The sequence below is a fragment of the Salvelinus alpinus genome, chromosome 1 (genome assembly GCF_045679555.1).
Source record: "Salvelinus alpinus chromosome 1, SLU_Salpinus.1, whole genome shotgun sequence".
In the NCBI taxonomy this organism is placed as follows: domain Eukaryota; kingdom Metazoa; phylum Chordata; class Actinopteri; order Salmoniformes; family Salmonidae; genus Salvelinus; species Salvelinus alpinus.
In genome coordinates, this window is record NC_092086.1 from 37,138,953 (window position 1) to 37,156,529 (window position 17,577).

At 44.8% G+C, this 17,577-nt stretch overlaps 1 protein-coding gene across 3 annotated transcripts; it reads left to right on the forward strand.

The window, feature by feature from the left end:
* Nucleotides 1-2,753: 2,753 nt before the first annotated feature.
* Nucleotides 2,754-16,613, forward strand: tbc1d10b (TBC1 domain family, member 10b). 3 transcript variants are annotated; one of them, XM_071415707.1, is made up of 10 exons: nucleotides 2,754-3,193; nucleotides 4,416-5,588; nucleotides 13,548-13,647; nucleotides 13,743-13,850; nucleotides 14,447-14,553; nucleotides 14,678-14,792; nucleotides 14,927-14,992; nucleotides 15,062-15,251; nucleotides 15,325-15,479; nucleotides 15,653-16,613. In XM_071415707.1, exons 2-10 carry the CDS (start codon nucleotides 4,435-4,437, stop codon nucleotides 16,532-16,534), a joined length of 2,877 nt encoding a protein of 958 aa, XP_071271808.1. In that variant the 5' UTR covers nucleotides 2,754-3,193; nucleotides 4,416-4,434; the 3' UTR covers nucleotides 16,535-16,613. The 3 variants fall into 3 exon arrangements, with proteins under 3 accessions (XP_071271808.1, XP_071271976.1, XP_071271890.1); XM_071415875.1 differs by having other exon boundaries at nucleotides 4,416-5,579; XM_071415789.1 differs by lacking the exon at nucleotides 2,754-3,193 and adding an exon at nucleotides 3,439-3,561.
* The last annotated feature ends 964 nt before the right edge of the window (nucleotides 16,614-17,577 follow it).

Below are 17,577 nucleotides of genomic sequence, written 5' to 3' on the forward strand. Positions count from 1 at the left end.
GAGGCAGGGTGGCTTCAACACAGCGCTCCCTAAAACTCATCTAGTGTATATATAAATCATTGTGTACAACAGCTGACGAACCTAACAGTGGAAAACTGTGAAAAAATGTGTTCAGTGTTATTTCCTGATAGTTTCTGGTTGAAAATACAATCTACACAGGACCTAATCAGCAGGTTTGCATGGGCGGGAGTTTCAGTTTGCCTGGTGATATCACCAGGTGGTAAATTGGTTAATAGATATAGAGCAATTTCAGTGCCAACAGAAACTGTATTTGAATTCCATAATTATGAACTTGTATTACGATATTACATTTTAATGTTATATCTTAGAATTTGTAATGCACAATTGTAATCATAGAATTCATAATATGAACTGAATTGAATAAATATTGCATTCCATTTTAAAATTCAATTTCAATTTAATTGAATATTCAAATTCAATATTTAGCTAGCTTTCCGTTTTGCCATACATTTGGGGCCCCAAATGCGTTAGTCTGGCCCTGCTCAGTTTGTTTTAGATTTTGTTAAAAACGACTGCCCAATGCAGTCGTTTTTATATGAATATCAAATCATTTCTGGGTAACGATTAAGTACCTTACTGTAATATATTTCCATAAAAATAGCTTTTTAGCAAAAAACTATTTCTCAAGCAAGAATTTAAAAGACACTACACAAGCTCTTCCCTGGAAACTGCCTAGGTCCAGGAACACATAGTGACTATGGTGACCTCGGAAACGGCAAGAAAAACAAATTGGAGGAACACATACATAAACAAGGTTTAAAACATTAATTACACATCCTTTACGTTCTCTCTAACCTCATTATGTCAATGGTGTGTCCTAGTTACAAGCCAGAGTGAGTCATTGTAGAGAAAAAATGTGAAGTTACCATTGAGATTACACAGATGTTGTTTTTCAATGCAGAACTATGCAACCATGTTGTTATTATGGAAACATTTTGTCAGACTCCAGAATCAAAGTAAATACTTCCAGCTCTAGGGGTGGAACCGAACACTGTGAGGGTTGAGAGCCAGAGGGACGTTACAGAAAACAATGTGTTATGTCACAACAGCAGTGTAGACTCTTTTTTATACAATTTCAGTCATGCAGAGAGAGCATGCTCTAAACCACATAAGCTTGAAAGGGAAGAATGAGGCGAAGACTTAAGAAAGAAGGAGAGGCTACCCAGTAACCAGGGAGTTCCCTTGTAAACAGTCAGGGATTCCGCCCTACTCTATGACATGTCTGGGTGTCCCCGTTGGATTGGTTTCTCCATAGCAATCTTCTAAATATTTACACATGCAAATACTATGGCCTATTTATTTCCTTACCTCCTCACGCCATTTGCACACACTGTGTATAGACTTTTTTTCTATTGTGTTATTGACTGTATGCTTGTTTATTCCATGTGTAACTCTGTGTTTTTGTTTGTGTCGCACTGCTTTGCTTTATCTTGGCCAGGTCGCAGTTGTAAATGAGAACTTGTTCTCAACTGGCCTACCTGGTTAAATAAAGGTGGAAAAAATAGTAAAATAAATAAATAAATAAGACCTGTGCTAGTTGAGCTTTACTCAGAGAGTTGTAAGTGGCTGGGTTGGATCAATGACAATAACAATTGAGTAACGCTTATGACTTCCAAACCCTACCAAGTACACAATAGAATGAATGGAACATCAAACGCATGGAAACCACGTGTTGGACTCTGTTCCATTAATTTAATTTCAGCTATTACAATGAGCCTGTCCTCCTATAACTCTTCCCACCAGCCTCCTCTGTTGTACATGGTACTACTGTCAAATGTACAGTGCATCTGGAAAGTATTCAGATCCTTTCCCTTTTTCCACATTTTGTTACGTTACAGCCTTATTCTAAAATTGATTAAATACTTTCCCCCCTCATCAATCTACACACAATACCCCATAATGGCAAAGCAAAATCCGATTTTTTGAATATTGTGCACATTTATTAAAAATTAAAAATACCTTATTTACATAAGTATTCAGACCTTTTGTATGAGACTCGAAATTGAGCTACGGTGCATCCTATTTCCATTGATCATCCTTGAGATGGTTCTACAACTTGATTGGAGTCCACCTGGGATAAATTCAATTGATTGGTCATGGTTTGGAAAGGCACACACCTGTCAATATAAGGTCCCACAATTCACAGTGCATGTCAGAGCAAAAACCAAGCCATGAGGTCGAAGGAATTTTTCGAGACAGGATTGTGTCGATGCACAGATCTGGGAAAGGGTACCAAAAGACTGCTGAGCCATAAGACTGCTGAACAATTAATAAAATGGCCACCCGGACTATTTACATTGACCCCCCCATTGTTTTTACACTGCTGCTACTCGACTGAGTATGTTTTACAACGTGTTAATATCTTATGCCACCTACTGGTCTCATACTGGTCTTAAAGTCTTGTGCTACCTGCTGTTAAATCGTAGGGAAGTAGGTATAAAAGGTAATGGCCTTATACCAACAGCAGAGGGAAGCAGAGTACTGAGAGACAGCGACAATCCGGCAAATGTATGCTACCGTGAAAAAACTGAGGATAGTTTGGTTCAACCAAATGGTGCATATACAGATTCAACAACATATTTGAAAATGAAAGATTATTTGAGACAAATACTATGTACTTAGTTCTAGTTTAACCTGATATTATTATTTGCTTTGCCATGTTCTGCACTCGTGTTGACAGATAGTCCCGATTATGCCTATACGTGTGAGTGCCCGATCGCACTAACAGGAGCGCGCACGTGGCTGTCAGCAGTAGGAAATGCAGGCGATTTGTGCTAAATGTCTAGCAGCAGCACGACCACACTGATTGTGAAGGACAGTTTGGGAGAAAGGAATACCATTTGGTCGTAAAATGATATACATTTGTAAGATTTAAACTCTCTGCAGTTATGTCAGAGAGTAACCCAAACAGACAGCTAGGTTAACAACACCCGCCTAACATCATTAGCCAGCAAGCTAGGCTAGCTAGCTAGTTTTGGGGGACATTGCGCCTCCTAACCTGCTCAGCCGTTATCTATTTATTTGCCTTTTGTTGCCTGGACAGTCCAGCTTCTCATTGTCGTGCTTTCATTGAACGGAGGAGCTTAGCGGACTGGAGCTGTGGGGGGCCCGCGGACAAACCCCCTGCCCTGGGCGTCCAGGCGGACGGATCACGTAGACACGCGGGCCGTGGGTAAGTTTACACGAGCGAGTTTATAGCGAGGGAAGCGGATGGGCAAGGCCGTGGACCCAATGGTCAGACAGGGCCCCGGCGACAGGGAGGGGAGTGGACCATTAATTAACTAGAAAACTAAGATGCCTGTTAGGCAACAATATCATTTTCCTGTGGTTGAATCGGGAAGTTGTGTCGCTTTGAATGAGGCCTCGAGAGGATATGAAAACAATCGTTCGTTTTTAGGTAGCTATAGTAGCTAGGTAGTTAGCGTGTTGGCTGTCGCGAGTTAGCAAACTAATCTGCTTAGATAAGCGGAATATAAATATAATGTTGTCCGTAATCTTGGTAGAAGAAATAAGATACTGTATCGGTGGTTGCTAGCGAAGGTAATTTTGTCTGACTGTTGTGCTTGTTAGTGCATGCACGTGATAGTGTTTGTGGCCACACCTGAGTTGATCGTTAGGGCCAGGCAGTCTTTTGAATGAATGTATTCTACAATGTATTTGAATTGTAGACATGTCATTGTCAACATCTAGCTCTGTAGATTGTCCGTGGATTTTCAGTGTTCGGTGACACTGGATAGATATTGGGCAGAAATGGAGAGGTGGGTTTGGGTGAAGTAAATAACACAGGTCAAATCATCATATTGAACAACATTAAGTAAAACCTAAGATAGACATGCATAATTCTACCTATTACTGTATTGTTACTTTATTGTGGAGATGGTGCTTGTTGAAAATACCCCAATGGGCAATAATTCGAAAAATCCAAATCCATGTCCACTAACTAAATATCAAATAGAAGACATAGAGTAGGAGGTAGGTGTGTAATGCATGTCCAATGTCCTCTTTCAGATATAGGGAACTGTGTTTGTTTATTTTTATCTGATTTTCATTGTCTGTTATTAGAATCTTCCCCACTATTCAAAACTGCAATTCTGCCAATAAAGCTTTGGGCATTAGCCCATCTCTCAAATAATGTCCTTGATTTTGAAATATACAGCCAACTTATTCATTTAACATTGTGTCAGCAAGGACTTTTTTGTTGTTGTGAAAAACTTGTCTGAAAAGAGTGGGGCAGGGACTGATGGCCTCAGACTGATGATAATAAATAATACTAACATAATTTACTCGAATACACTATGGAAATGTGGAGAGGTTGTTTCCATGTAATCATGATTAAGAGTTCTGTTAACTTTGGTTTCTCATGAAACCTTTCTGTCTTCTTTCCATCTGTCAAGGAGAAAATAAGGAGGCGCCATGGCCGAAATCTCCGCCCTAATCCCCTCACCTCCAGCTATAGGTGACACACATGCTGCCCCCTCCTTCCCCATACCCTCTGCCCCCCCTCCTCCCAGCAGCACCACCCCAGAGCCCCCTAAGGAGTACCCCGTCCCCAAGTCCTCTCTGTACGGTGACAAAGCTTCTCTGACATTAACTGTACCAGGAGAGACGCTTCCTTCTCACCCTCCTTCTCCCAAGTCTCCCAAGAGAGGGGGGAGAGGACCTCCACCGAGTCCCCCCAAACGCGTCTCATCAGCGTTAACTCCAGAGACTCCAGTGCCCCCACCTCTAATACCCCCAGAGAGACCTGCCCCCGTACCTGTAATAGCCCTAGATACTCCTGCCATCCCACCTGTAGATGTAGCATTGTGGCAGAGGGAGGGAGTGAAGGAGACAGACATGGAGGCAGGGGCCAGCCCAGTGTTGGCTGTAAAGCAGGAACTGAGTAACCCAGGGGGCAAGGAGCTGTTAAATGCCCCCTCAGAGTGCCCTACACAGGCCCACAGTGAGCAAGAGGTACAGGGGGTAACACAGCAGACTACCAGCCCCTCCTCTTGTCTTAATCTCACCCCTAATCTCTACCCCAGTGTTCATGTCACTGTGAACACTAATCCTGCTACTGATTATGCTCAGCCTCAGTCTATGGTGCAATCTCCTCCTCCTCCTGCCCCCACTCACACCCCCCCTCCTCCAGACTCCACCCAAACAGCAGCAGCTGCAGCCCCTGAAGCACAAAATCCTCAGCCACCAAAAGAAAGCCAAAACCCTCACCCTCACCCCCATCCCAAACTGGACACCCCCAGCCTGTCTCCCATACCTGAGACCTCAAGCCAATCTCCCAGAAGGGCAGAGCTACCCAACACCCCCTCCAGAGCAGGGCACCCCAGCCCTCCAGTGATCCAGGAACCTGTCTCCCTCTCCCTGCCCTACCCCAGAGTTCCAGCCCCAGACACCCTCAGCTACCTTGAGTCAGCCAGCATGATGTCAGGGACCCTGGACTCTCTGTCTGGCCTGGGGGAGGATGGAAGCTCTATCGGGTCAGACTCAGAGATCAACGGCCTGGCTGTCAGACGCACTGACAAATATGGCTTTCTCGGCGGGACCCAGTACAGCGAGGGCAGGTGGGCATGGTAAAACAAAAACACACCCTCACTCTATGCACACACCCATGTCAAATACGAATCTATTGTGTCTTCACTCTGACTGTAGATGGGCAATTACACTGGTTTGTTTTTTTCTCTCTTAAAGAAAAGTATATTTGTCACATGTGCCGACTACAACAGGTGTAGTAGACCTTACCGTAAAAGGCTTACTTACTAGTCCTTAACCAACAGTGCAGAGTAAAAAGTAAAACATTTGCTAAATAAACTAAAGGAAAAATAGTAACACAATAAAATAACAATAATGAGTTTATATACAAAGGGTACCAAGTCAATGTGCAGGGGTTTGAGGTAATATGTACATGTAGGTAGGGGTAAAGTGACTGCATAGAATTTAACAGAGAGTAGCAGAAGCATAATGTGAAGGGATATGTGTATGTGTGTGTGTTGGAATGTCAGTGTAGTATGTGTGAGTGTACATAGAGTCTGTGCAAGAGAGTCAGTGCAAAAACGTATCATAAAAAAAAAGGGGGTCAATGCAAATACTCCGGGTAGCCATTTGATTAACTGTTCAGCAGTCTTATGGCTTGGGGGTAGAAGCTGTTACGGAGCTTTTGGTCCCAGACTTGGTGCTCCGGTACCGCCTGCCGTGCGGTAGCAGAGAGAACTCTATGACTTGGGTGGCTGGAGTCTTTGACAATCAACCGTCTTTCCTGGCTTGGTCATCTTCTCTGAGTCACCCAGCTTGCCCTAAGTGATCTCTCCCTCCCCACCCTTTCTGTCCAGTCTTCCCTATATCCACTCTAAACTTATCGGTCTGTCCTTCATCTCTCCTTTGTGTGACTCAGATAGATAGTGCTGAGAGCGCTTTTGTGACACAATATGTACTGACTGTGCCTCGCCCAGCCACTCATTTCCCTCTCTTTCTGGAGAACGTATCTTGCCCCTCCCCTCGGACAGTCTCGCTAAGTGCACTTCCTCTTCTGTTTTCTGTTTTATTGATTTAGTTTGCTATTGATTAAACCTGTTCCCCTTCAGTGTCGTTATCAAAGGGTGTCTGTGTGTGAGAGAGTAGTGTAGGACAGAAATATTGTAAATGAGCATATAATATGAAGTATATTATAAATCTGTAGATGAGTATTCCTTTTAAAGAAGCTCAGGTCGCACAGCTTCCATTTAAAACAACTATTGCTCCTGTTTGGAATCCACTGAATGAACATGACCCTGTGGCTGCATCCAATCTTAGGATATCCATATTTAGATAACAGGTTTTTCTTCTGGATTAAAAAACGTGCTTAAGTGGTGGGCATGGCAGGGGTCGTGACAATGGGCGCAGTCAGCCCATCAGTGGGGCTGAATTTTAGAGGCCCCCAATTCTTTATCATTTTTAAGACAATTTCCTGCAATTCTCCAAACTTCTCCATGGCACTGAGAGACATTTTTGCTGTTTTAAATCTACTTTCATGCAATTCTACATATTCTGCCATGGAACTGAGAGAAAATGTTGCTAATTTCCTGCGTTTCTACATATTCTGCCTTGGAGCCGAGAACATTTTTGCAGTTTAAGGTGAATTACCTGCAATTCTATGCATTTTGCCATGTCTAATGCTGTGTTCTTTTGCTCAAACATAATAACAAAGTTAATACTGTTCAATTAATTGTTTTAGCTTTTATTTTGATGATTTTAGTTCTCAAAGATTCTATTATTTAAAAAAAAAAATATATATATATAGTATTGTTAGAGCGGGGTAAAGATTAGAGGTCGACCGATTATGATTTTTCAACGCCGATATCGATTATTGGAGCACCAAAAAAAGCCGATACCGATTAATCGGCCAAATTTTTTAAATGTATTTATTTGTAATAATGACAATTACAACAATACTGAATTTAACTTAATATAATACGCCAATAAAATCAATTTAGCCTCAAATAAATAATCAAACATGTTCAATTTGGTTTAAATAATGCAAAAACAAAGTGTTGGAGAAGAAAGTAAAAATGCAATATGTGCCATGTAAAAAAGCTAACGTTTAAGTTCCTTGCTCAGAACATGAGAACATATGGAAAGCTGGTGGTTCCTTTTAACATGAGTCTTCAATTTTCCCAGGTAAGAAGTTTTAGGTTGTAGTTATTATAGGACTATTTCTCTCTATACCATTTGTATTTCATATACCTTTGACTATTGGATGTTCTTATAGGCACTTTAGTATTGCCAGTGTAACAGTATAGCTTCCATCCCTCTCCTCACCCCTACCCGGGCTCGAACCAGGAACACATCACAAAAGTTACCCACGAAGCATCGTTCCCCATCGCTCCACAAAAGCCTCGGCTCTTGCAGAGCAAGGGGAACAACTACTTCAAGGTCTCAGAGCGAGTGACGTCACCGATTTGAAACGCTATTAGCGCGCCCACCGCTAACTAGCTAGCCATTTCACATCGGTTACACCAGCCTAATCTCGGGAGTTGATAGGCTTGAAGTCTTAAACAGCTCAATGCTTGAAGCACAGCGAAGAGCTGCTGGCAAACGAACGAAAGTGCTTTTTGAATGAATGCTTACAAGCCTGCTGCTGCCTACCACCGCTCAGCCAGACTGCTCTATCAAATCATATACTTAATTATAACATATCACACACATACGAGCCTTAGGTCATTAATACTAAATTCCCAATCTGGCCCTCAAACCATCACGGTCACCTAATAATCCCCAGTTTACAATTGGCTCATTCACCCCCCTCTCCCCTGTAACTATTCCCCAGGTCGTTGCTGTAAATGAGAACGTGTTCTCAGTCAACTTACGTGGTAAAATAATGGATAAATAAAGTTTAAAAAAATATGGTCAAATCCGGAAACTATCATTTAGAAAACAAAACGTTTATTCTTTCAGTGAAATACGGAACCGTTCCGTATTTTATCTAACAGATGGCATCCATAAGTCTAAATATTCCTGTTACATTGCACAACCTTCAATGTTATGTCATAATTACGTAAAATACTGGCAAATTAGTTCGCAACGAGCCAGGCGGCCCAAACTGTTGCTATACCCTGACTCTGCGTGCAATTAACGCAGGAGAAGTGACACAATTTCCCTAATTTAATATTGCCTGCTAACCCTTTCTTTTAACTAAATATGCAGGTTTAATAAAATATACTTCTGTGTATTGATTTTAAGAAAGGCATTGATGTTTATGGTTAGGTACATTCGTGCAACGACTGTGCTTTTTTCGCAAATGCACTTTTGTTATATCATCCCCGTTTGGTGAAGTTGGCTGTCTTTGTTAGGAATAGTCTTCACACAGTTCGCAACGAGCCAGGCGGCCCAAACTGCTGCATATACCCTGACTCTGTTGCACAGAACGCAAGAGAAGTGACATAATTTCCCTAGTTAAAATAAATTCATGTTAGCAGGCAATATTAACTAAATATGCAGGTTTAAAAATATATACTTGTGTATTGATTTTAAGAAAGGTGTTGATGTTTATGGTTAGGTACACATTGGTGCAACGACGGTGCTTTTTTAGCGAATGCGCTTGTTAAATCACCCGTTTGGCAAAGTAGGCTATGATTCAATGATAAATTAACAGGCACCACATCGATTGTATGCAACGCAGGACAAGCTAGATGAACTAGTAATATCATCAACCATGTGTAGTTAACTAGTGATTATGTTAAGATTGATTGTTTTTTTATAAGATGCGTTTAATGCTAGCTAGCACCTTACCTTGGCTCCTTGCTGCACTCGCATAACAGGTAGTCAGCCTGCCACGCAGTCTCCTCGTGGAGTGCAATGTAATCGGCCGTGATCGGTGTCCAAAAATGCAGATTACCGATTTGTTATGAACTTGAAATCGGCCCTAATTAATCGGCCATTCCGAGTAATCGGTCGACCTCTAGTAAAGATAAAGATTTTGTTTCGGGCGCCAGGCAGGTATTAACCCTGCTGAAAGGAAAAGAGTAGGATAAAGTACCTCTACCAGACCCACCCACACACATCAGCAGAAGACTGCCTAGAGTGTAGCCTGTTTGCCAGATAGCTAGTGGAGAGAAAAGATAAGACACCATATAAAACACAACCAACCAATAATAATGGCAGAGCAATTTAACGGTAACTTCATAGAAACAATTGACAAGAAAGAACCCAGTCATCAACATTAGATGATTTGCAATATTCTGCATTACCTCAGAGGGGGCGGTGTGAATGGGTGTGTGGAGTGTGTGTTCATAGACAATACAAAGAAGGCCTTAAAATGTCCCAAAATCTTCTTGGCCAAATGTAAATAGTCCCACACAAAATCAATACAGTTCAAACAACAATAAACAATAACTAAAATGTCAAACCAAATATGAATGGCAAGGAACTAATAGTCCAACGACACTAAACATCTCAAGGAGCATCTAGGATAAAAAGAAAGTCTGCTGCAGTAAAAAGCACAGGAGCGATAGAGGGAATATGAGAGGGGGGGGGGGGGGGGGGGGCTTGCAGTTACACTGTCTATCTGTCTGATACACCTGATGGTTTGTTTTTCAAAGCTTCGCAACAATGTTGTTACTACTCCATGCTAACAATGACAGGAGCGTTCCCAAAAGATTACAACCACGACCTAGAGCGGTAACACCAGTGATCGACTTAAACACTTTACAACTAAGCATGCTGAAAATTAACAATACTTCTGCAGAGTTGTACACACTGTCAAACTGCCGCGCCAACCGAGAGTTCTTCACAGAGAGCCGGAAGAGCTATCGTTATTTCCTCCTTCCTGACTGCTGATGCGCTCTTAAAGTGGCAGGGCATGGTGAAGGCTCCGTGCAGGATTTCGCCAAAGCCTGTAGAAACAGAGGATGCAGGTTTTGGCAGGGTCAGATTCCTCCTACACTAAACCAGGGAAGTCCCCCTCCAAGAAGAGTTCCTGCAGGTGTTGTTGCCTCCTCTGCGGTAGGGTAGCAGGGCTTTAGGTCAATAACATGCACCGTCCTGACATCTTCCCAAGTGTCCTCCAAACAGACGAAGTAGTTCACCGGCCCCAACTGCTGCACCACACGGTATGGATCTTTCCATCTTGAAGCTAGCTTGGCAGTGGACTGTTTGGAAGCCTTTGACAGATGATAACGGACCCAGACACCAGCATGTGGTGGTAAACTCTCGTCTATGTTTGTAATAGTTTCTGACCTGTCGTTGTTTGGCTTTGATTTTGCTGGCCTCCACTCTGGCTAGCAAGGTGTGGTGATGCTGGACTGCATCAAATGCGGGGCAGTCAGGTGAAACGTTGGAACTTTGCAAGACCCTGTCCATCTGACCTTTTAGTGGTCTTCCCAAGTGGAGTTCGGCGGGAGTGACCCCAGAAATCTACCGGCCTGCGGATTTCAGTGCAACGCGAAACTCAGGAAGATGCTGATCCCACCTTGTGTGCTGACCCCCCCCCCCCTCGAATGAAGCAATCATCTCCTTCAAGGTGCGGTTTACCCTCTCAATCAGGTTGGTCTGAGGATGGTAGGCCATTGTCAGCTTGCCAGCTACACCCCAGTAGGTACTGAGCTCTTTGTAGATTCCTGATATGAACTGCGGACCTCAGTCAGAGAGAATTTGGTCTGGAATCCCGAATCTGGTAAAGACCCCCCTTCGCAGAATTAGAGCAATGGCGGATGCAGTGGCTTTGCGGAGGGGAAACAACTCCAACCAGTGTGTGTGTGGTAGTCCACTACCACCAATAAAAAATTCCTTCCCGGTTGGGAGGAAAAGGTCCCATGAGGTAAATTCCCAGCACTTCATTGGCATGGTTCACCATGTCTGCTTCAGTTTTCAGGCATGTCTGGTTTGTATTTCTGGCAGACTTCCCAATGCTGTACAAGCTTCTCGGTGTCAACCCGTAAGCCACCTCCTGTAATCTTCGGTAGGTCTTGTAAACTCCAAGATGGCCACTCATGGGGTTGGCATGATAAGCTTGGATCATCTGGTCAGTCAATGTAGAGGGGATGAAGACGTGGTAATGGGTGCTATGTGTTCCATCTCCTCTTGGAGTTTTTCGATACACTTTATCCTGAACTTCTAATTGAAGCGACTCTTCGAGTCTTCTTCAGACAGACTCTTGTGGATAGCCATGATGGCGGCATCATTCTGCTGTGCTATCCACACGCTCTCCTCATCCAGAGGAAAGGAATCATCCAGACACTTAGCACCAGTGTAAGTGCTGCCCAATGGAGGACAAACATTGGCAGTCTCAGTAATCCGATCTGGTTTAAATTGTTTACGTTGACAGTGGAAGCGTTTATCCATCCTGAAAATATACACTGCTCAAAAAAATAAAGGGAACACTAAAATAACACATCCTAGATCTGAATGAATGAAATATTCTTATTAAATACTTTTTTCTTTACATAGTTGAATGTGCTGACAACAAAATCACACAAATTATCAATGGAAATCAAATTTAGCAACCCATGGAGGTCTGGATTTGGAGTCACACTCAAAATTAAAGTGGAAAACCACACTACAGGCTGATCCAACTTTGATGTAATGTTCTTAAAACAAGGCTCAGTAGTGTGTGTGTGTGGCCTCCATGTGCCTGTATGACCTCCCTACAACGCCTGGGCATGCTCCTGATGAGGTGGCGGATGGTCTCCTGAGGGATCTCCTCCCAGACCTGGACTAAAGCATCCGCCAACTCCTGGACAGTCTGTGGTGCAACGTGGCGTTGGTGGATGGAGCGAGACATGATGTCCCAGATGTGCTCAATTGGATTCAGGTCTGGGGAACGGGCGGGCCAGTCCATAGCATCAATGCCTTCCTCTTGCAGGAACTGCTGACACACTCCAGCCACATGAGGTCTAGCATTGTCTTGCATTAGGAGGAACCCAGGGCCAATCGCACCAGCATATGGTCTCACAAGGGGTCTGAGGATCTCATCTCGGTACCTAATGGCAGTCAGGCTACCTCTGGCGAGCACATGGAGGGCTGTGCCACCCCACACCATGACTGACCCACCACCAAACCGGTCATGCTGGAGGATGTTGCAGGCAGCAGAACGTTCTCCACGGCGTCTCCAGACTCTGTCACGTCTGTCACGTGCTCAGTATGAACCTGCTTTCATCTGTGAAGAGCACAGGGCGCCAGTGGCAAATTTGCCAATCTTGGTGTTCTCTGGCAAATGCCAAACGTCCTGCACGGTGTTGGGCTGTAAGCACAACCCCCACCTGTGGACGTCGGGCCCTCATACCTTCCTCATGGAGTCTGTTTCTGACCGTTTGAGCAGACACATGCACATTTGTGGCCTGCTGGAGGTCATTTTGCAGGGCTCTGGCAGTGCTCCTCCTTGCACAAATGCGGAGCTAGTGGTCCTGCTGCTGGGTTGTTGCCCTCCTATGGCCTCCTCCACGTCTCCTGATGTACTGGGTTGTCTCCTGGTAGCGCCTCCATGCTCTGGACACTACGCTGACAGACACAGCAAACCTTCTTGCCACAGCTCGCATTGATGTGCCATCCTGGATGAGCTGCACTACCTGAGCCACTTGTGTGGGTTGTAGACTCCGTCTCATGCTACCACTGGAGTGAAAGCACCGCCAGCATTCAAAAGTGACCAAAACATCAGCCAGGAAGCATAGGAACTGAGAAGTGGTCTGTGGTCACCACCTGCAGAACCACTCCTTTATTGGGGGTGTCTTGCTAATTGCCTATAATTTCCACCTGTTGTCTATTCCATTTGCACAACAGCATGTGAAAATTATTGTCAATCAGTGTTGCTTCCTAAGTGGACAGTTTGATTTCACAGAAGTGTGATTGACTTGGAGTTACATTGTGTTGTTTAAGTGTTCCCTTTATTTTTTTGAGCAGTGTATTTCAATTATATATAAAAATAATAATTAGGTGCCCCGCCCAAGGATTTCAATGGCAGAAAAATCCCTGGAAAGCAATAAATACACTTTCTTACTGCCCAGTGTGGTTGACATGCATGTGTGTCTTGGTGTTTATGTTAACTCTTTCTCCATGTGTTACAGTGATAAGGACATCAGAGTTGATGTAGCACGGCAGAGAGAGCTGAAATGGCTGGACATGTTCAACAATTGGGACAAATGGGTCTCAAGACGCTTCCAAAAGGTACATAGCTACAACTGTCTATGTATGGTATGAGATTGTGTATCTATTACATACATTGTATGTGTGTATAACATAAGTGTATGTGTGTGTTCCAGGTGAAGTTGCGCTGTAGGAAGGGGATCCCCTCTTCTCTCAGGGCTAAAGCCTGGCAGCTGCTCTCCAACAGCAAGGAGCTCCTGGACTCCAACCCCGGCAAATTTGAGGTACTGCTGCTAACCCACACCCTTTCTGTCTTCATACTCACACTTCCACTATGCAAAACATGTCTATTGTGAAGCAGACACTCAAAAAAGACAAACTTTTCACTATGTACTCTTCACCCATTCAAATCCGAGGCCATCATTCCTACAGCCTCTATTTAGGGTCATTGTAGTCAAAATGTCATTGTAATCAAAGAACGTATTTGAGTACAGAAGTTCTTCAGTGACCTCTAGGTAGACAGACTAACTGGAACAGAAGTTAATGCGATGGGGAGGAGTTGTGGCTCGTTAGACCTGTTAGATCTCATGGGGTGTTTATTAGGGGGCGCAGAGACCTCCCCAGCTCTAAGCCTCTTATCCTAGGCAGTAATCCAGCCTGGCTGGGTCTACCTTCACAGACCTGGGGGTCTGGACAGATCATATCAGATAAACCCTTTTCCTTCCTTTTCTCTGCTTTCACTCTGACACAGACATGCTTTGTTAAAGGCCTAGTTATACTCAGTCCTGTTCCATATTATGCTGCTCCAACTAGATACGTTGCTTTAAAGTTGCTCAATTAGAAATGCTCTGAACATTTCTTTCTCTCTTAATCTCTGTAGGAGTTGGAGAGGGAGCAGGGAGACCCTAAATGGTTGGACATTATAGAGAAGGACCTGCATAGACAGTTCCCCTTCCATGAGATGTTTGCTGCTCGCGGTGGACACGGGTAAATGACCATGCTGTACTGACGTATAATAGGATTTGTTCAGTCCATGTAGAGCACACTGACATGTAAAATAAAAATGTACTTTGTGTGCTAACTGTCTGATCTCTTCTGGTGTGGCCTCCAGGCAGCAGGATCTGTACCGGGTACTGAAAGCCTACACAGTGTACAGACCTGAAGAGGGATACTGCCAGGCCCAGGCCCCGGTGGCTGCTGTCCTGCTCATGCACATGCCTGCTGAGGTGAGGGGCTGCTGGGGGACACAGGGAGAGGGAGGGGGACTGTGGAGGAGACTGGGAATGGGAACAATGTTATAGAATGATGAAGTAGTGGGATGGGGCTAGGTGTTTATAATGTGTTTATTCCCAAATTGCAGCATGCCTTCTGGTGTCTGGTGCAGATCTGTGAGACGTACCTGCCTGGATACTATAGCGCTGGATTGGTGAGTAAATGAACGAACACACGTATCTTCTTCTTTGGTGTACATTGAGACGACTCCTCATTCTTTTAGGAAGCAATCCAGTTGGATGGAGAGATCTTCTTCTCTCTGCTACGTCGTGTCTGTCCCATGGCCTACCGTCACCTGAAGAAGTTTAAGATAGACCCCATTCTCTACATGACCGAGTGGTTCATGTGTGTCTTCTCACGCACCCTGCCGTGGTCCTGTGTGCTACGTGTGTGGGACATGTTCTTCTGTGAGGGTAAGACACTCACACACACACACAGTGCACATGATGCTGTGGCTAACTATTGTCTAACTGTGCTGTTTTCTAGGAGTGAAGATAGTGTTCCGTGTGGGCCTGGTGCTGCTCAAGCAGATGCTTGGCTCCGTGGATAAACTGCGGGAGGTCCAGGGCATGTACGAAACCATGGAGCGCCTCAGGAACATCCCACCTGAGTCTGTCAAAGAGGACCTATTGGTGCAGGAGGTGAGACTGTAAACAGTGTATACACACACAGACATACACACACACATACACGTGTTCTAAACATACTCCTACTCTGACTCATTGACACGAGTCAAATGAGTCAACTGACGTTTCACTGTCTGTGTCTAGATCTGGTTTGATGACTTCCTCTGTATGTCTCTGTCTGTGTGTAGGTGGTGTCCCTGGCGGTGACCGAGGCTCTGATCGAGAGGGAGTGCAGTATTCAGGTAAGGAAGTGGAGGGAGTCCAGGGGCGAACTGACCCACCAGCCTGTCCGAAGGCTCCACGGGACACGGGACATCCACGAGCACAAGCGTCGGGCCTCCGCCATCAGCTCCGGGGGTAGCTTCTCCTTCCTGGGGTCCATCCCCCCTCCAGGGCCCCTCAGGGCCTCCTCCAGCCTGCTCTCCCTCCCCGGCTTCCGCAAGTCCAAAACTCCCTTCCTCTCTCAGAAGAAGGGCTCCTTCTCTGGGGCCTCTGGGATGGAGGCCATGCAGCGACAGAACCCCTCAGCGGCAGCTTCAAACCCACCCAGAGGCCCCGCCCACAAACCACCCATGTCTAGTGGCTCTGTAGCTAGGGCGCCTGCCTCTCAGGGTCCTTTGGTTGGGTCTGGTCAAGGCCCCTCTTCTGGCCCATCCAAGACCTCAGCACAGAGCCAGCCTGGTGCATCAGCCCCAGTACACCATACACCACCCAACACCCTCTCCCCCAAAATCACCTCTGAGCAGATCACACCCACCATCCCATCACCCACCGCTAACAACACCCCTCTGCCCCCGTTCCCAGACGGAGGGAGAGGAGGAGCAGCAGCTACAGGAGGAGAGGATGACAGGAAGAAGAAGAGCAAGGAAGACAAGAAGAAAGAGAAGGAGGAGGAGAAGAGGAAAGAGAAGGAGAAGAAGAAGGACAAAGCAGACAAGGAGAGCCAGAAGAAGGAGAAGGAGCGGGCAGAGAAAGAGAAGAAAAAGGAGAAAGGGGGGAAGAAAAAGGACAGAGCTGGAGGAGAGGCAGAAGAGAAGAATGGAGCCACAGCACCAAGAGATTCGGTCTAGTTTATCCTGTTATTCCTTCTGAAAGAAAACAGGGAAGGAAAAAAAGAGGACATGGAAACAAAAGACCCCCAGAAGTGGAACGAAAGAGAGAAAAGGAGAAGGCCTCCTGTACAGTGCATCTTGAGGACTACATATAGTCAGGATGATTTTGGAGACATCTGGATCATGGTTTTATTAGCGCCCCAGGGGTCATGCCCCCCCATACAACCCCCCCCCATGCTTTCTTCATCAATGAGTTTGAATAATTAAGATGGGACACGTTTCCTTTTGCAACTGGAGAATTGTCTGTGTGGTTCACAATGGATCTCCCAAGATCACACAACCGTTTTATCATTTAGTTTTTTATTTGATTTTTTATCAGACTAAAGCTGGTGGACAGACAAGCCGTTGGACATAGAGTAGGTGGGAGTTATAGATTGGGTGCAATTGGATGTAAATAGAACATCCTAAATCCATGTAGGATCCTTAAGTCGTTCCCCATAATGCCCTGTCATGTCCAGTTTGTGGTCAGATGTCCAACTGGAATGCCTGCAGAAAAAAAGTAAACAATTGAAATATATCTCAAACCCAGGCACTAAAAACTGTGATTGCTGGTAGTACTGTGGTATTTGGATGTCTGGGAGGGACTATTTATTGTAGTGTTGTGTGAGTGTGCCTTAGTAGCGTAGTGAACTGTGTTACCGTTCAATATTGCCACCCAGTTTCTCTGCTCTTTCTCTCATGTCTTTGTCTTCCTCTTTTTTGAGTTGCTTGTTTTCTCCCCCCTTTCTCTCATCTCTTGATCTCTAGTCCTCTGACCAGTGACAGATGAATATAATCCCAACAGGTAAATGGAGAGATGTACACTGCGATAGGGAGGGTTTTGTAAGGAGAGGGAGAAATGAACATGACATTCTGAGCCTTGACAGACAGACATGCATGGATCAGGATGGCACCTCCCTAACAACACAGGGAGTGATTTAATTTTAGAATGCAATTATTTTTTTTCTTTTCAAGTCTCTTGAGTATGTTTATAGTGGGAGATGATGATAGATACTGGTAGT